General features: G+C 62.5%; 7 protein-coding genes across 7 annotated transcripts; 1 reads left to right on the forward strand and 6 right to left on the reverse strand.

The window, feature by feature from the left end:
- Positions 1–458: 458 nt before the first annotated feature.
- Positions 459–1,583, forward strand: LMXM_28_2690 (conserved hypothetical protein; the record flags this gene model as incomplete). Its single annotated transcript, XM_003877065.1, has 1 exon — positions 459–1,583. One exon carries the CDS (start codon positions 459–461, stop codon positions 1,581–1,583), a length of 1,125 nt encoding a protein of 374 aa, XP_003877114.1.
- A 757-nt stretch (positions 1,584–2,340) lies between these two features.
- Positions 2,341–3,732, reverse strand: LMXM_28_2700 (hypothetical protein, unknown function; the record flags this gene model as incomplete). Its single annotated transcript, XM_003877066.1, has 1 exon — positions 2,341–3,732. The coding sequence occupies one exon, from the start codon at positions 3,730–3,732 to the stop codon at positions 2,341–2,343; it is 1,392 nt and encodes a 463-aa protein (XP_003877115.1).
- Positions 3,733–4,428: 696 nt separating this feature from the next.
- On the reverse strand, positions 4,429–5,271 carry LMXM_28_2710 (conserved hypothetical protein; the record flags this gene model as incomplete). Its single annotated transcript, XM_003877067.1, has 1 exon — positions 4,429–5,271. The coding sequence occupies one exon, from the start codon at positions 5,269–5,271 to the stop codon at positions 4,429–4,431; it is 843 nt and encodes a 280-aa protein (XP_003877116.1).
- A 713-nt stretch (positions 5,272–5,984) lies between these two features.
- Positions 5,985–6,353, reverse strand: LMXM_28_2720 (conserved hypothetical protein; the record flags this gene model as incomplete). The annotated part of the gene is made up of 1 exon (XM_003877068.1): positions 5,985–6,353. One exon carries the CDS (start codon positions 6,351–6,353, stop codon positions 5,985–5,987), a length of 369 nt encoding a protein of 122 aa, XP_003877117.1.
- A 632-nt stretch (positions 6,354–6,985) lies between these two features.
- On the reverse strand, positions 6,986–8,797 carry LMXM_28_2730 (conserved hypothetical protein; the record flags this gene model as incomplete). The annotated part of the gene is made up of 1 exon (XM_003877069.1): positions 6,986–8,797. One exon carries the CDS (start codon positions 8,795–8,797, stop codon positions 6,986–6,988), a length of 1,812 nt encoding a protein of 603 aa, XP_003877118.1.
- A 1,132-nt stretch (positions 8,798–9,929) lies between these two features.
- Positions 9,930–10,868, reverse strand: LMXM_28_2740 (activated protein kinase c receptor (LACK),guanine nucleotide-binding protein beta subunit-like protein; the record flags this gene model as incomplete). Its single annotated transcript, XM_003877070.1, has 1 exon — positions 9,930–10,868. One exon carries the CDS (start codon positions 10,866–10,868, stop codon positions 9,930–9,932), a length of 939 nt encoding a protein of 312 aa, XP_003877119.1.
- A 698-nt stretch (positions 10,869–11,566) lies between these two features.
- Positions 11,567–13,351, reverse strand: LMXM_28_2760 (putative gamma-tubulin complex subunit; the record flags this gene model as incomplete). The annotated part of the gene is made up of 1 exon (XM_003877071.1): positions 11,567–13,351. One exon carries the CDS (start codon positions 13,349–13,351, stop codon positions 11,567–11,569), a length of 1,785 nt encoding a protein of 594 aa, XP_003877120.1.
- Between the last annotated feature and the right edge of the window lie 547 nt (positions 13,352–13,898).

Raw genomic sequence — 13,898 nt, forward strand, 5'->3', positions numbered from 1 at the left:
TTGCTCGTGTCACATACCGTCAAGTGAAGCAGTTGTCAACGCAGAGAGAATGAACAGCGCTTGGGGGGGGCGGCGCCCGCGTGTGCCCTCTCCAGCGGCCACCAACCACGACCGGGTGTCGTGGACACTCGACGTTTCTTTTCCACTTTACGCCTTCACCGATGTACGCCGGCGCCTGGAGAGGCAGCGCCGCCGTGGTCAACCGCCGGGTTTTCTGCTGCACACCGTCCCACCACATCAGTGGAAGTCTACCCCACCACCGATGTCTCAACACACGCTTGCAGGCACCGCCTGACCTTTCTCCTTCCCTTTGCCTTCTTCGTGTTGCTTGTGGAAGGTTAGTGTGGCACGCAACAACATCGCTCATCCAAGCGCGAGCAGGCCTCCTGCTGTCCACTGCCCCCACCCACGCATACACGCGGTTTCTCTCTTCCTCTGCCCATCCCACACAAGGGCAAATGGCGCGCCGTCACCGCCCACTCTTCCACACTCTTCTCGCGTCGGTGGTAGTGCTGCTTGTGGTGCACGGCGGTGCTCCTGCGGCGGCGCTATCCGGATCGGCGCCGTGCCCCGCCACGGAGAAGGCTGCACTGGAGTGGTGCACCAAGTTCTTTGGCGGCGCTGGCGGAGCCGTCACGGCTGGCACGTGGAGCGAAACCTTCTTCACGTGTGTGTGCAACGGCGCTGCGTCGCTAATAATCAGCCGTCACCAAGATTTGCCTGTCGCAAGCGAGCCGCAGCAGTCGTCGTCGTCGCTCCCTGAATGGGACTCCCCGGAAGCGTTGTCGACCCAGCTGTCGCCATCAATGGCGGTATCCTCGTCTTCGTCGTCCTCAGCGCCGGCGAACTACACGTGCCGGTGGGTTGGCTTCTTCTCACAGTTCCCGGATGGTGAGCAATGCCTGCCCAGCACTGGCGTGTGCCCCACCCAGTGCGCTGTCATGTCACCGTTCCTCTGCGACGGCCAGCAGGCAGGCAGCTGCACCTTCAGCGAAAGCGGCACGCTCCTGTACACCTGCTTGACCTGCACTGGACGGCTGTTCACCATTAACACGACAGCCCCAGACACGTGCCACCGCACGTACACGGAAGCACTGTGTGACCCGCAGACTGAGTGCAGCGGTCATGGATGTTGCGCCATGCTCAGTGCCGAGCCCTTAAGCAGCTCCGTGACTGACGGCGTGTGCAACTGTTTCGCGAACCGCTCGCATGGCTACTACGCCGGTGCCAACTGCGCCGCATGCGCGTCCAGCTACTATGTGGACTCCGAGGGGGTCTGCAAGTCGCGCGTGCAGCCAGTGCAGATTTTGCTGGCGTCGATTGGCAAGACGTGGACGATGGTGTCTCCCAACGTCTCGGTGCTCTTCCTCTTTGTCGTTTTCAGTATGATGCGCAAGCTGAATGCGTCTGACCGGCCTTTCGAACTGACTGGCTTGCGGCGGGCAAACCTGTCCTCGGTGCAGGTGGCGCGGCGGCGGCAGCAGAGCCTCTTCCACTCCAAGTACATCCCGATGCGGCCGGCGAAGAGCCGCTCCTTTACGAATCCGCACCAGCCCCGCACGAGAGGACCGTCCGCGTATTGATGTCACCCCCTTTCATGGTCAGTATCCTGCTTTCCCGTGTGTGTGTGTACCCCCTTTTTCCCGTGACTTGTTGGAAAAAAGCCCGAAACGGGGGGGGGCGCGCGCCACCCGCGAGTGGGGTAAGCCCCCCCCCCCCGCTCTTGCCCCGCCCGGAGCCGACCGGCACCCCTTTCCCTGGACGCCCCACCTTCTTCTGGACCCGACCGCCCACCCCCGCCTCCTCCTCGCGCACCAGGAAAGATCAGCGGGCTTCCAGGTCGGCGCCTTCGGGGGTGGCGGCCCGGCTGAGGGGTGGGGTGTTGGGGAAAGGCGTGCTGGGGTGAGGTGGTGGCGGGGGTTTCGGGCGCGGGGCGCTTGGGCGTGCGGGGTTTTGTGGCGGTCGGGCGCGGCACCCTCGGCGGGGCGCGCGCGCCCGGGTGTGGCCGCGGTGGGGGCGAGCATGCGCAAGCGGGGGTGCTGGGAGGCAGGGGTGGGGGAATTTGCACGCGGGTGTCGGGGTGCCGTGGGAGTCAATATATGGGATGCGGAACGCACAAACTACCTCCGCTTGAGATAAACGAAGCAATAAACGAAAAGGACGACGCGCAGTTTCGGGGAGGAGGGAACAGAGAAAAGAAAAACGAACACCGGCTCGACGTAGCGACGACGACACCTGCCGCTCTCTGGGAAGGCAATGAAAGGGGGGGGGGTGAAAAGGAACATCCAGGCGATGCGCAAGCGGGGGTGCGGAAGAAGACGGCAGCGCATGGCTGCTGCATCAGAACTTGTTTCTGCACGAGCTCACCCTCCCGTCGTACGGCGGCTCGCCACCGTTCTGGATCATCTGGTCGTGGTAGTTGTGCGTCATCACGGCATCGGCGATCTCCCAAAGCTCCTCGCGGCGTGGGGAGTAGCGTGTGCGGAAGGCCCAATCACCCCACTGCTGCCTATCACTCGGCACTACCAAGTCTGTGCGCGGGCCGCCACCCGTGGGATCATCCGCGGTTGGCGACGGCGCCTGGGGACGGCCAAAGTTCTCCGCGGCGGAGGTGGAAGAGACGGCGTTTGGCCGGCACACCGGTCGCTCAGCGGACACACCCGACGGCGGTGGATGGGACCCGGGCTGCGGCTGTGCGCGGGAGGGCGGTTGCCGAGAGTCGGGTCGAGCGAGCGCCACGGCGTCGCTCGTGTTACTTGCGGAGTAGACGCCGGTGCTGTGGTCTACGGCGCTCTGCGGACGCGAGCGGACGGACGAGGGTGTGTGTGAGGAAATGGAAGCTTTGCGGCCCGGGCCACCAAGCTGAGGCCCCGCCGCATCGCTGTTCCGAGAGAGGTGCGGTGTCGCGGCGTCCTCATCCGGTGGCGGCGCGGCGCGCGAAGAGCGGCGGCTGCTGTTAGCTCGATCGCGCGCCGTGTCTGTCTGATACTTTTCCATCTGCTCATACACGTTGCGGGCCGGCTGCTGCTGGCGCCGCTGCGTCTCTGGCAGAGGCGCCACCTGGGCATGGGACTGCGGTTGCTGAGCGGCCGCGGCCATGGCCTTCGATGAGGTGCGGGCCGAGTGCGAGCAGGGTACGGTGCCAAGGGAGCGCCTGCGCGTGGCGGACAGTGGCGGGCCTGCCTCCGCCGCTACGGCCGGAGTAATTACCTTGGAAGCGGGCTGCTCGTTGCGCGGCGTGTACACGTTGCCACTAGACATGGAACGCCCCGGCGCAGGCGCCGGCAATAGGGACCAGCGCCGCCCACCAGTCGAGAGCGCCGCGCCATCGGACTGTGCCAGCACTGGCGACATCATCTTTAGCGGCTCCTTCGAGTTGGGGGAGATGGCGAACACGGCGTGCTGCAGGATGCAGTTATCCTCCAGTGTCACGGTAAGCCAGCAGGCGACGGACGGCGCCCCGATGCCGGCAACGGTGGCCCGCAGCGTCTCTCGCAGGTAGGAGCCGCATTCCCTTCCTGACGCAACGGCAACGCGCTCCGGTGCGATGGAATCAGCACGGTGCACATACACAGCGCGGATGTACGGCGTGGCGGCGGCGTCGTGCGCTTCACATTGCGCCGCCGCTTTCACATGGGCGACGGCTTGCTGGCAGACATCTGCCGCCGCCACCGCGCAGAGCCGCACACGCTCCTGTGGCGGGATGCCGATCGACAACACTATTGTACTCATGCCGGTGGTCAATGGAGAAGGAAGATGGGCGGACACAGCCCAGAAAGCGAGCGTGATCTAAGGAAGGGGGTTGCTCAAAGGCAAGCACACGCGCGCGCACACTCACACACAGGTGCTTACCCAACAGTGATGATGACCCCCGGGATGGTTTTGTTCTGTCGCGTGCGGGTGACCGTGCGGGGTCGATGAGGGTTAAAGCGAACGCGGCACACACGGAGGCAAGAGCGAAGGACGCTTCTGCGCTCGATATCCTGACACACAACACACATGAGAGAGGACGCGAGTCACGGTGGTGAGAAGCGGTGACGGAGGAAGTATGACGCATACCCATGCACAAGCGGGAGGAGGTGAAGCGTATGCGCCGTGGGCAGCTTTCCTGTGAGCAGCGGCGTTTTCGCGCAGCGGTACGTTGCGGTGGTGGGCGCGCGCAGCGAAGCGCATCCTGGCCAGCGTGCAGGGATCCACTACACACACACACACACACATGCCCGCGCGTGCACTCAAGGTTTTCTTCCAGTGTGATACAAAAATATTTTCAAGACGCTCGTCAGAGGGCAAAGACCAGCGTTCCACGCGCGCACACACACACCCACACCCACACACACACACACACACACCACACACACACGCAGAAGTGGAGACGCCAACGGGATCACGAGGACCCGCGCTGCAGCCTCGTACGACTGCCTTTTCCTCTCAACCTCTCTGTCGCATGCGCCTGGCAAGCAGAGCCATGGGGGACACACCCCGGAAGATAATCGCGGTGCGGTCAAACCGGCGATACGGTGTTTCTGCGCCATCGAAGCGTATTGGCGTGCCCTCGACAACGAGGCTCTTCTGAATACGGCGGATGTGCTCATCATCGTCGTCGACCCAGTCGACACTGTGCGCCCAGTTGTAGCGGGCTCGTCCAATCAAGATGTACAGGCAGCGCGGCGCCAGCATCAGCTCGACGTACTCGCCGGGATACTCCGGGTGCGTGAGCGTCATGACGCGGCCAGCGTTCAGACACAAGCCGGCGACAATGCCGGTTGAGTTGCGGGTTTCGTCTACATGGGCTCGAATGAAGCCGCTCCCCGCCAGCCGCAAGAAGTGCACGCGATCGTCGATGGGGATACGCGGCAGATACGTCTGTGCAAGGTCGTGCGCCCGAGCAAGGGCTCCGGAGACGAGCGAGAGATCGACCTCGAGGTTGGCGTGTGGCATGTTCAGACCAGCATCGCTGCATGTCTCTGCTGCTCTCGTGATGGCAGCGTACGAGCGGTAGAACTCCTTGTAGTGGTGAATGAGGCCGTCCATGTGGCCATCGTTGTAGGTCAGCCGCTCAAACCAAGGCTCCGAGAAGTCCAGAAGCGCCTTCTCCTCCTGCTCCGTGATCACCTCCGGCAGCACATACGCCGTCACCCAGTTCGCTGGTGTGGCCTTAACGTCTTTGCCGATGGCTTCCTCTGCAGGCGGGTGAACACACGAGGGGGCCCCTCGTGTTGACAGCAGAGACGGCGGCGCCGCCTGCAGCAATCGGCGGAACACAACACGCATTCGTTGGCGAAGCTGTTCAAGTCAGGCAGGGAGGGTGAGCAACACACACACACACATACACACACACGCCCACGCTGCACTCCTGGTTGGGCGACGGCGAGAGGAGGCAGAGCGGAGCAGAACAAAGCGAGGTGAAGTGTGCGCGCGCATGTGCGAGCACATGCATGCATGCGTGTGCGTGCGTCTCTCGCTCCACAGCCACGGGCAGGGAGGGGGGGGGCAAATGCCGAGCGACACATCCATGAAGAAGGCGTACGGCGACTGTCACGGACGCCGGCACATACACGCTCCACAGGGAAACACCTCGCAAGAGTACAACCGGCGCTTCCCTTGCACAAGTCCAGAGAGAGATGTTGCGTTGACGGCTGTTATTCCGGGGGGAGGGGCTCATGTGACTCTGCTTTGAGCCTTCACAGTGACACCACGCAAGCCGCTCAGTCAAGCAAGCGAAACCATGAGGATGGGAGAGGAGGGGCGAAGCACACACTGGCGGGGTACACACGCCTGTCACACACAGAGGTAGGATGCCGCTTCTGTTCGGCGGCAGCGGAAGCGTCAACGATGTTCGAAGAGGCAGCACGGGAGACGAGAGCAGCTGGCAGCAGACAAATCCGAGGCGCACCCACACCACACCATGGCAGGTGCTCACCACATGATGGCGGTGGGGGGAGGGGGCAAAAGACATGCCGCGTGCCCCTGCTGACGCGCTGTGATTACCCGCTGAAGACTTCGGGGTCTATGGTGACGTAGAGCCTGCGCGCCTCCGGGGCCGTCGCGTACATGTCCAGCAGAGTCTGCAAGGTTTGCTCCGGTGCGGGGATGAAGGCCTCGGTGCCGTTGCGCACGAAAATGAAGGTGGCGCCGGAGCCACTTGCGGCGGTGCAGTTGCCGATCGCTGCCACCCCCTCCAACCCTCCACTGGCCACCGGTACCGCCATTGCCTTCGCCTTGACGAGCTTCTTGCGCAGCCTCGCATGGACCTCGCCGATCGTTGTGTCGGGGTCGAAGCTGCCGTCGGCCACCTTCACACCGAAGCGTGACGTGTTGAAGTTGATTGTCACCTTCTCCGTTGTCGTGTTCATTCGTATGAGTATGCTGACCTGTGGGTGCGTGCGTGCCTGCTGGCTCAAGTCGGCGACAGCAGAACTTCGAGATGCACCCAAAGACATGAGGGAGGGAGGGGGTCGGAGGAATGGGCGCAGGGAGCATAACAGTGATCTTCGGCTCTCACGATATAGGTGGCAGCTGCCAGGGCCGAGACCTGCTGGAAGGGTGGCAGAGACGTGTATCCTTGTGGGTACGTGAGTGAGTGTGTGCGGGTTTCGCTTGCTCGTGCGTGAGCGGTGCCGCCCCTGCACCCCGACGCAGCGGTGGCGCTCAGACGGACAAACGAACGGCGATGGCGTGCGGCGAAGAAGGCGCATACACAAACGCTCCCGCATACACGTGCACAGTGTAGCACAGCTGCGGACGGAGTCTTCCTCCCCAGTCCGTCCCCCGAGTCGTGAGACAGCAGCGAGATGTCTCAGTCACAAGGGAGCGAGTGCCCAGTGTGCCCGTGTGTACGCCGCGCGCGTATCGTGGTTTCGTTTCACTTTCTATCGCACTGGGTGTTGGGGGTATGCAGAATAAGTAGAAGATATCATTGTCCCTCAGGAACACTTACGCACACGCACAGACGGAACACATCCAAACAGGCGAAGAGGGCGCGTTCTTACGAGGCGCTGTCGTCGCCGTCCTTGTGGTTGCCGTTGCTCTTCTTAGCCGGCAGATGTGCTGAGGGTGCCTCATCCCTGTCGCCCTCTCGCTGATGCTCTGCATCAGCCGTTTTGCGCTCCAGAATATTCGGACTACCGGGCACGAAGACGGTCTCGTCAGGCTCATCCTCGCCGTCGTGGTCGTCGCCATCGTCTGCGTCCTCGTCGAGAACAACTTCGCTGGCCATCGCCTCATCGGCAGCGGCAGCGACGCCCGCTTCTGCCGCTGCCGCCGTTTCGGCCGCCTCAGTGGAGAGGGGAAGCGGTGACATATGCGGTGCCAAAATTTGCAGCGACGACCACCGTGGACTGTCGGAGAACGGGTTGGAGCACCCCACGAGTGCTGCGTACTCCCCGCCCAAGGCGAACATAATCTGGTCCCAAAGACACTCGCGACGGCGCATGATCTGGTCTGGTGGGAATACTTGTGGAGGGGTGATATCTGCCCCATAGCGCTTCTCCCGCAGATGCTTCGCCTCTGCGAGCTGCGCCGCTGTTGGGAAGCGCTCGGCAGCATCGTCGCTCGTGGCGGACAGAGCGTAAGCGCGGAAGAAGCTTGGCGATGTCTTCACCGCCATCCAATGCCCGTTCGCCACCTCTGCCTCGAGCTGGCTAGTCGTCCAGCGCATGTTCCCCCAGTAAACGCGCAGCGAGGACCGCGGCTGCCCCTCGACGAGCTCCGCGAGGTATGGTAGGGCCTCGGCTTTGGAGAGGTAGAGCGTGGGCTCACGAGCGCCGTCGTCCAGCACCCCGCCACGGATGAGTGGGTGGCAAAACAACCCGTGTTTTTTGACAGCTTCAGGGGAGCAGCTTCGCGCTGACGTGGATGCTGCATGACTGACGCCGACGCCGCTGGTGCTTGGCGGGCCCTTCCACTTCAGCCAGCTCATCACTGAGGATTCACCCAAGGGCGGCTCGCTGCGGCCTGCGACGGTATCACGCGACTCCAGTGTGTGCAGCACCGCAATCTGAGCCGTCGGCGGCATTGTGAAGCCGATTTGGCTGAAGCCACCATCGTATACGTCATGGCCCCAGAACACCTCCGGGAACATAGAGTTGCCGCGAGACAGCGGGTATGTGAACTGCAGGTCCAGGACAAGTGCGCTCGTCAGGATGGGGGTACACTCCGTGATCAGCATCACGCGCCGGTCTACGTGAGCCGAGGAGAGCGGGTGAGCCAGCAGCAGCGTACCCTCACTAAGGTCAAGGGTGTGACGGGCCTCACGCAGCACCACGCGGGTCGGCACGCCTGGAGCAGCCTGAACGTACCTGGGGCCTGCTCCTGGGGTTGGCCTGATAGGCTGCGCGCGAAAGAAGCCCTTTCTCCGCTCTGCCACAGCGGAGCTTCGCAGAGATGTGAGCAGGCGTGTGCGGTCCTTGTCCATCATCGGCAGTTTGCCTTTGACATTATCGTAGTGAGCACGCAGCCGATTTAGGGTGTCGAAGGCCAAGTTAATCTTCGGGACGCGCGTTGCATCTCTGAAGACGTTGCGCAGCACATCCGTGTACCGCTGGCAGTCCGGGACGTGCAGTGGGCCAGAGACGCCAAGCACTGCTTGCAGCTCGTTGTTGCATGGGAACAGTACCTTCAGCACCGGCTCCTTGTCAAGGCGGCTGACTTCGCGGTAGAGACTGCGGTAGAGGGAGCGAACTACAGCTGGCGAGACAGCCGGCACGGAAGATGCAGTGGCGGGTCGCTTCGCAATGTCCTTGGTGGTGGGTTTCGTGCTCGTTGTCGCGGCCCGAAGTAGGCCGCTACGCGTGAGCATGATGGCGAGGTGCTCCGTAAGAGCGGCGGCTACGCGGCAGATGATTACGTAAGGACAGTAAGCAGATGCGCACACGAGACGGAAATAGAGAAGCAACGGAAGCAGAGAGATGGTTGCGGGCCGTGCTGCCGCTGCTACTGCCGCCCCCCGGTAGAGATCGCACCCCTCTCCACTTTCCCCAAAGACGAAGAAGGGACAGCCACAAAGACGCGTGCGGGTGTCGACTCAAGAGACGCGGCAATCAAACAACCCAGGAGGGAGATGGACTGAGCAGTGAAGCAATATCGTACTACTGTGATAGACACAAGCGGAGACAGCTGCAGATGAGGCAGTTGTGGTGCACCATCGACGAGTGAGTCCGCCATCCCACCCCACACACAGGCAGGGGAGTGCGGCAAGACAGTGCCGAGATGCGGCGCCAGATGTCGAGGGCGAAGGAGCAGAAAGAGCAGGCAGTAGAGGAGAATGGACGGGAAAAAGGCGAGGTGCCCACCAACCCTAAAATAACGGCGAATGATAACGGCGTGTCAGAGAGGTGGCACAGTGCGGCATGGACGTGCCAGCCCAAGCAGGCGAAGCTAGCGACTCCCCCCTCCCTCCCACCTTGCGAGAGAAGATGAAAAGCAGCAGACCAGTGCGGGACCGGTGCAATTTCATGCCACCAACGGCCTTGACAGGAAGACGGCGGGGGGGGGGAACGGTGCCTTGCATGCGGCTACCGCTCACTCTTCCATGAACGCGCGCCGACAAGTACGCAGGGACACTGAACAAAGCGGTGCCACCAGCACCGCCCTCACCCCCTCCTCCCCTCTGCACGCAGTGCCGCGCGCCCCTTTCGTGTTTCCTCCGTTTCCCATTCAAACAAAAAACGATCGAATCACAAAACACAAATCACACACGCGGCGACAAGCTCTTCGTCTTCCGCCCTCTGCTCCTCAGAACGCGGCGAGGAGAGACAGGTGAGTGGGTGGGAGAGGCGGACACACGGCCGACGAGGCACCCGCCCAAGGTCAATACAACCAACGTGTATCCCGAGGATGGCGCGGCCCTGCGGGCCTCGGCGCATCTCTCTCCACCTCTCGCTTGCTCTCCCTCGCCTACCACGCCGTCCGGCACGAGCAGCGCACGGCCATTACTCGGCGTCGGAGATGGACCACACGCGGATCAGGTTGTCCTTGTGGCCGGAGTACAGGGTGTTGCCGTCGGCGGACCAGGCGATGGAGATGCACTCGGACGGCTTCGCGCCGTCCGGCGTCAGCTCCGCAATCACGGCCTTGCTCTCGAGGTCGTACACGGACAGAGACCTCTCCGTCGCGACGCACATCCAGAAGCGGTTGGGCGAGAAGGCGATCTGGTTGATGGGCGACTCCACGTTGATCTTGAACAGCTGCTCGCCGGTGCTCAGGTCCCACAGCAGCGCCGCGCCGTCCTTGCCGCCGGACGCGCACAGCGACCCGTCTGGCGACACGGTCACCGTGGACACGTAGTTGCTGTGGCCCTTGAGCGTGCGCTCACACTTGCCCCCGTTCACATTCCATACCTTGATGGTGTTGTCCCAGCTGCCGGACACCACGATCGGGTGCTCCAGCGACGGCGAGAAGCAGATGCTGCTCACCCAGTCCTCGTGGCTGTCGCGCAGGAACTCGTGCATGCACTCGCCGGCCACGTTCCACACGCGGATCACGTTGTCGCGGCCCGCGGACACGATCAGGCGGTCGTCCGGCGAGAAGGCGACGGCGAGCACGTCCTTGGTGTGCTTCAGGAACTTGCGCTGGCACTGACCATTGCGCAGGTCCCACATGCGGATGGAGCGGTCCCAGGACGCGGTCAGCGCGTAGTCGGTGGCGTGGGCCAGCGACACGCACGACACGAAGCCGGTGTGGCCCTCCAGGCGGTGGCTCGGCAGACCGTAGTCGCTGTCCACGCTGTGGCGGTCGGGGTTGGCCTTCCACGAGATGGCTGTGCCGTCGCGCGACGTCGACACCACCTTGATGTACGACCCCGCCTGCTGCGGGCAGGCCAGGGAGGTGACCCATCCGCGGTGGCCCTTCAGGTGACCCTCGTAGTTCATGGTGAAGCGAAGTGGAGTGAGAAGAAGCTTATCTGCCGCACGCGCGGGAGGGGGGGGGGTGCGGTGGGGGCACAACAGGACGAAGAGAACACAAAGGTCGTGAGAGAAGGAATACAGGGAGGGTGTGGGTGCATGTGATTCGCGGGGTGGTGGGTAGGCAAGAGGGGAAGGCAAGCACGACGGCGGGGACAGGCGGAGAGATCACAAGCGGCGACGGAGAGTTTGTGTGTGTGTGCGTGGGTGTCTGCAGGCGTGTTGCGCGTTCCCGTCACCCCACTCAAATCCTTTCGTTTCTCTATGCGGGCCTTTTCCTCGTCACCAAACGGGTCCCGCTTCCGTTTGAGGGGCGCCAGGTGACGCAGCTCATGTCGCGCACGCAGCGACCTTGGGTGGAGTACACACGACGAGACTTACAGTCACAGATGCGGACGCATGCACATTGAAAGACGGTGGCTATGTTGTTGTTGAGTAGAAGGATCCAGAAAGGTGCGCCGTGGATTGGTATGCTAGCTCCCATGAAATGGGAACAGGAAGGACAACTTCCGTGCTGCGCGCCTGGAAAATTCATGTACCCGTTTACGTACGCGTGTATGCCTGGGCTGGTTGCTCTACATGGAGGGGGAGTAGAGGCGCAGAGAAGTGGCGTCTCGCCTTCTATCAACCACATCACGCGCAACATCAGCCGTCTGCTGCCGGCGCTAAAACTCTGTGTTGTGCGCCGTGTCAGAGGTGTCGTGGTAGAAGCGGTTGAAGTTGAGCCTCAGCAGCAAGAAGTTGAGGAAGTCGAAGTGGACGTGCTGCTCCTCCAGTGTTGTCAGCAGCGAGGACATTTCACGGTGGAAGTCGTCGGTGAGGCCTTGATACTGTCGCTTAACCGTGGACAGGTCGCCTGAGCCGCGCTGTAAAAGAGACGCGAGCAGCGCCTGCGAGCCGCAGTACTCCCGCACAATTGTGAGGATGTTCTCCACGTTCATGCGGATCGTCGCGCAGTCTGTGTGCAACAGCGACCGCTGCGTGAGGTAGGCCAAATACGTGTTGTGCGCTGTGCGGATGTCGTCCATGGAGGCGCACTGCTCCACCGCCTTGAGGAGCAGGTCTTGTGCCACGGTGCACACTTCTGCCACCAGGTAAGACCACAGGTTATTGACGAAGTGGTTGAGCTGAAGTCCGAGGAGGTGCGCATCCGCAGCTACTTCGCGCCACGCTGACCTCTCCTGCATAGTGCGCTGCACGCTGCTGATCAGACGGTCCAGCACCACGTTCTGCCGCCACGCCTTCTTCAGAGCTACTTCCGCCACCTTGACGCGAAACATCAGCCGAAAGAGTCGGCGATAGACTTTCATGGCACCGTGATCGAAGATATTGTTGAGAGGCGAGGGTACCGGCATGGTCATGACGAATGTATCCCAGCCGAGCTTTGCTTCATCCTTCACCAACTCGCAGTGAAGCAGGGCGAAGCGGTCCGTGTCAAGGTGCCTTGCGTACGGGGTTATCTCAGCTAGCGCGCTCTGCACCTGGTCTCGCACCACCGACACCGGGACAGCGCTGCTCATCTTCGATAGGACTGGCTCCAGTTTCGTGATGAGGAGCTCGTAGAAGTCGCCGTAGCCGACCAAGAGGAAAGCGTTTACCAGTCGCAGCACCTCGTGCAGCTGAAACTCCTCCCGTATGAGCCGAAGCACCGCTGTGTTGGTGAAGACGAGCGCACGGTGCACAACGGCCGGCAGCGTGTCAAACGTCGCTCGCTCTGCCTCCGCAACAAGTGACGGTTCCATCCTCCACTGCTTGGCGCGGCAGCACCGGCAGATGAAGCGGATGTTCTTGGTCACAAGCAGGATGTCCTGCGCAACGCTCTCTGGGACAGTTCTCGGCAGCATCTCCGTGTTGAGACCGTACTTGGCGACCCAGAAGTTCTCCGCCGCGTCATCAATGCCGTCCATCGGTACAATGTAGAACTCGCGCATCGGGTCGCACACGTCCCCCTTCGTGATGCTCTCTACTGTCATGTGCAGCAGTGGACTCACTGTCTCGATATAGATATCATGCAGCAGTGAGGCAAGGCGATGCGAGCCGTGCTGGACGAGCTGCTGCATCCTGGAGGCCAGTTCCCCACCCTTGACGTGCTGCGTCTCGCGGAGAACGCAGTCCATCACCCACAACTTGGGATGCACACGCTTGTAGGCGACAACAAGGTCACCCATGTGCAGCGGCGGGCTGCGTCGTTCGCGCAGCATAGACACGAGATAGTGGTACTGGGTCAGCTGCCGGCGCAACGCACTGCGCAGACTCTGTTGAAGAAATGAGTCACCGGTGGCGCTTGGTTGGCGGAGTGCCACGTCAATGTGCCGCGCCAGCACACCGCACTCTTGAAACACCTCGGCGGCCTGCTGCTGCATGGCGCCACCCGTGTCCGGTGCGAGCCGATACACGTCGGCGCTGGGGTCGTAGGTGAAGTACTGTGTGTGATTCACGCCCATCCACATGAACAGTACGTCGGCGTAGAAGAGGCTGTCCTCGATTGGTTGGCCGCCGTCTCGCGTGGCCTTGACGCTGGTGAGCCCATCAACGGAACTGAAGTCGCCTGGGTGCTCCGAACCCCCTGACGGGTCGCAGCGGGTGGTGGTCGTGGCGGCGGGAGCGCCAATACTAGGAAGCGACCCTCTACGATAGTCCGCCAGACTTCGCTCTCGACTGCCGCCCTGCCGCAGCGCACCGGATGCGCCGAACAGCTTTCCAGGAAGCTCGTGATCCGCCAGTATGGGACGGAGGATAGCGGCACCCGAGGTGGCGTCGCTCGGGCTCGAGGTGGAGACCGTCCGCGAGGATGTACCGGGAGCAGCGTTTGCTCTCGCCCATACGGCGGCTGAGGACGGGCGCTGCTGGTTGCCAGCGTTGCCGCCGGTTGATTCCTTGGTGACCGGTGCGGCGGCGGCGTAGAACGGAATGGCCCGCGGCCCGCTAGAGCCACCCGCCGTCATGTCCCGACGAGGAAGCGCAAACTCGTTCGATCTCGATGCCGACGACGACAGG

The sequence above is a fragment of the Leishmania mexicana genome, chromosome 28, assembly GCF_000234665.1.
Source record: "Leishmania mexicana MHOM/GT/2001/U1103 complete genome, chromosome 28".
Classification (NCBI taxonomy): Eukaryota; Euglenozoa; class Kinetoplastea; order Trypanosomatida; family Trypanosomatidae; genus Leishmania; species Leishmania mexicana.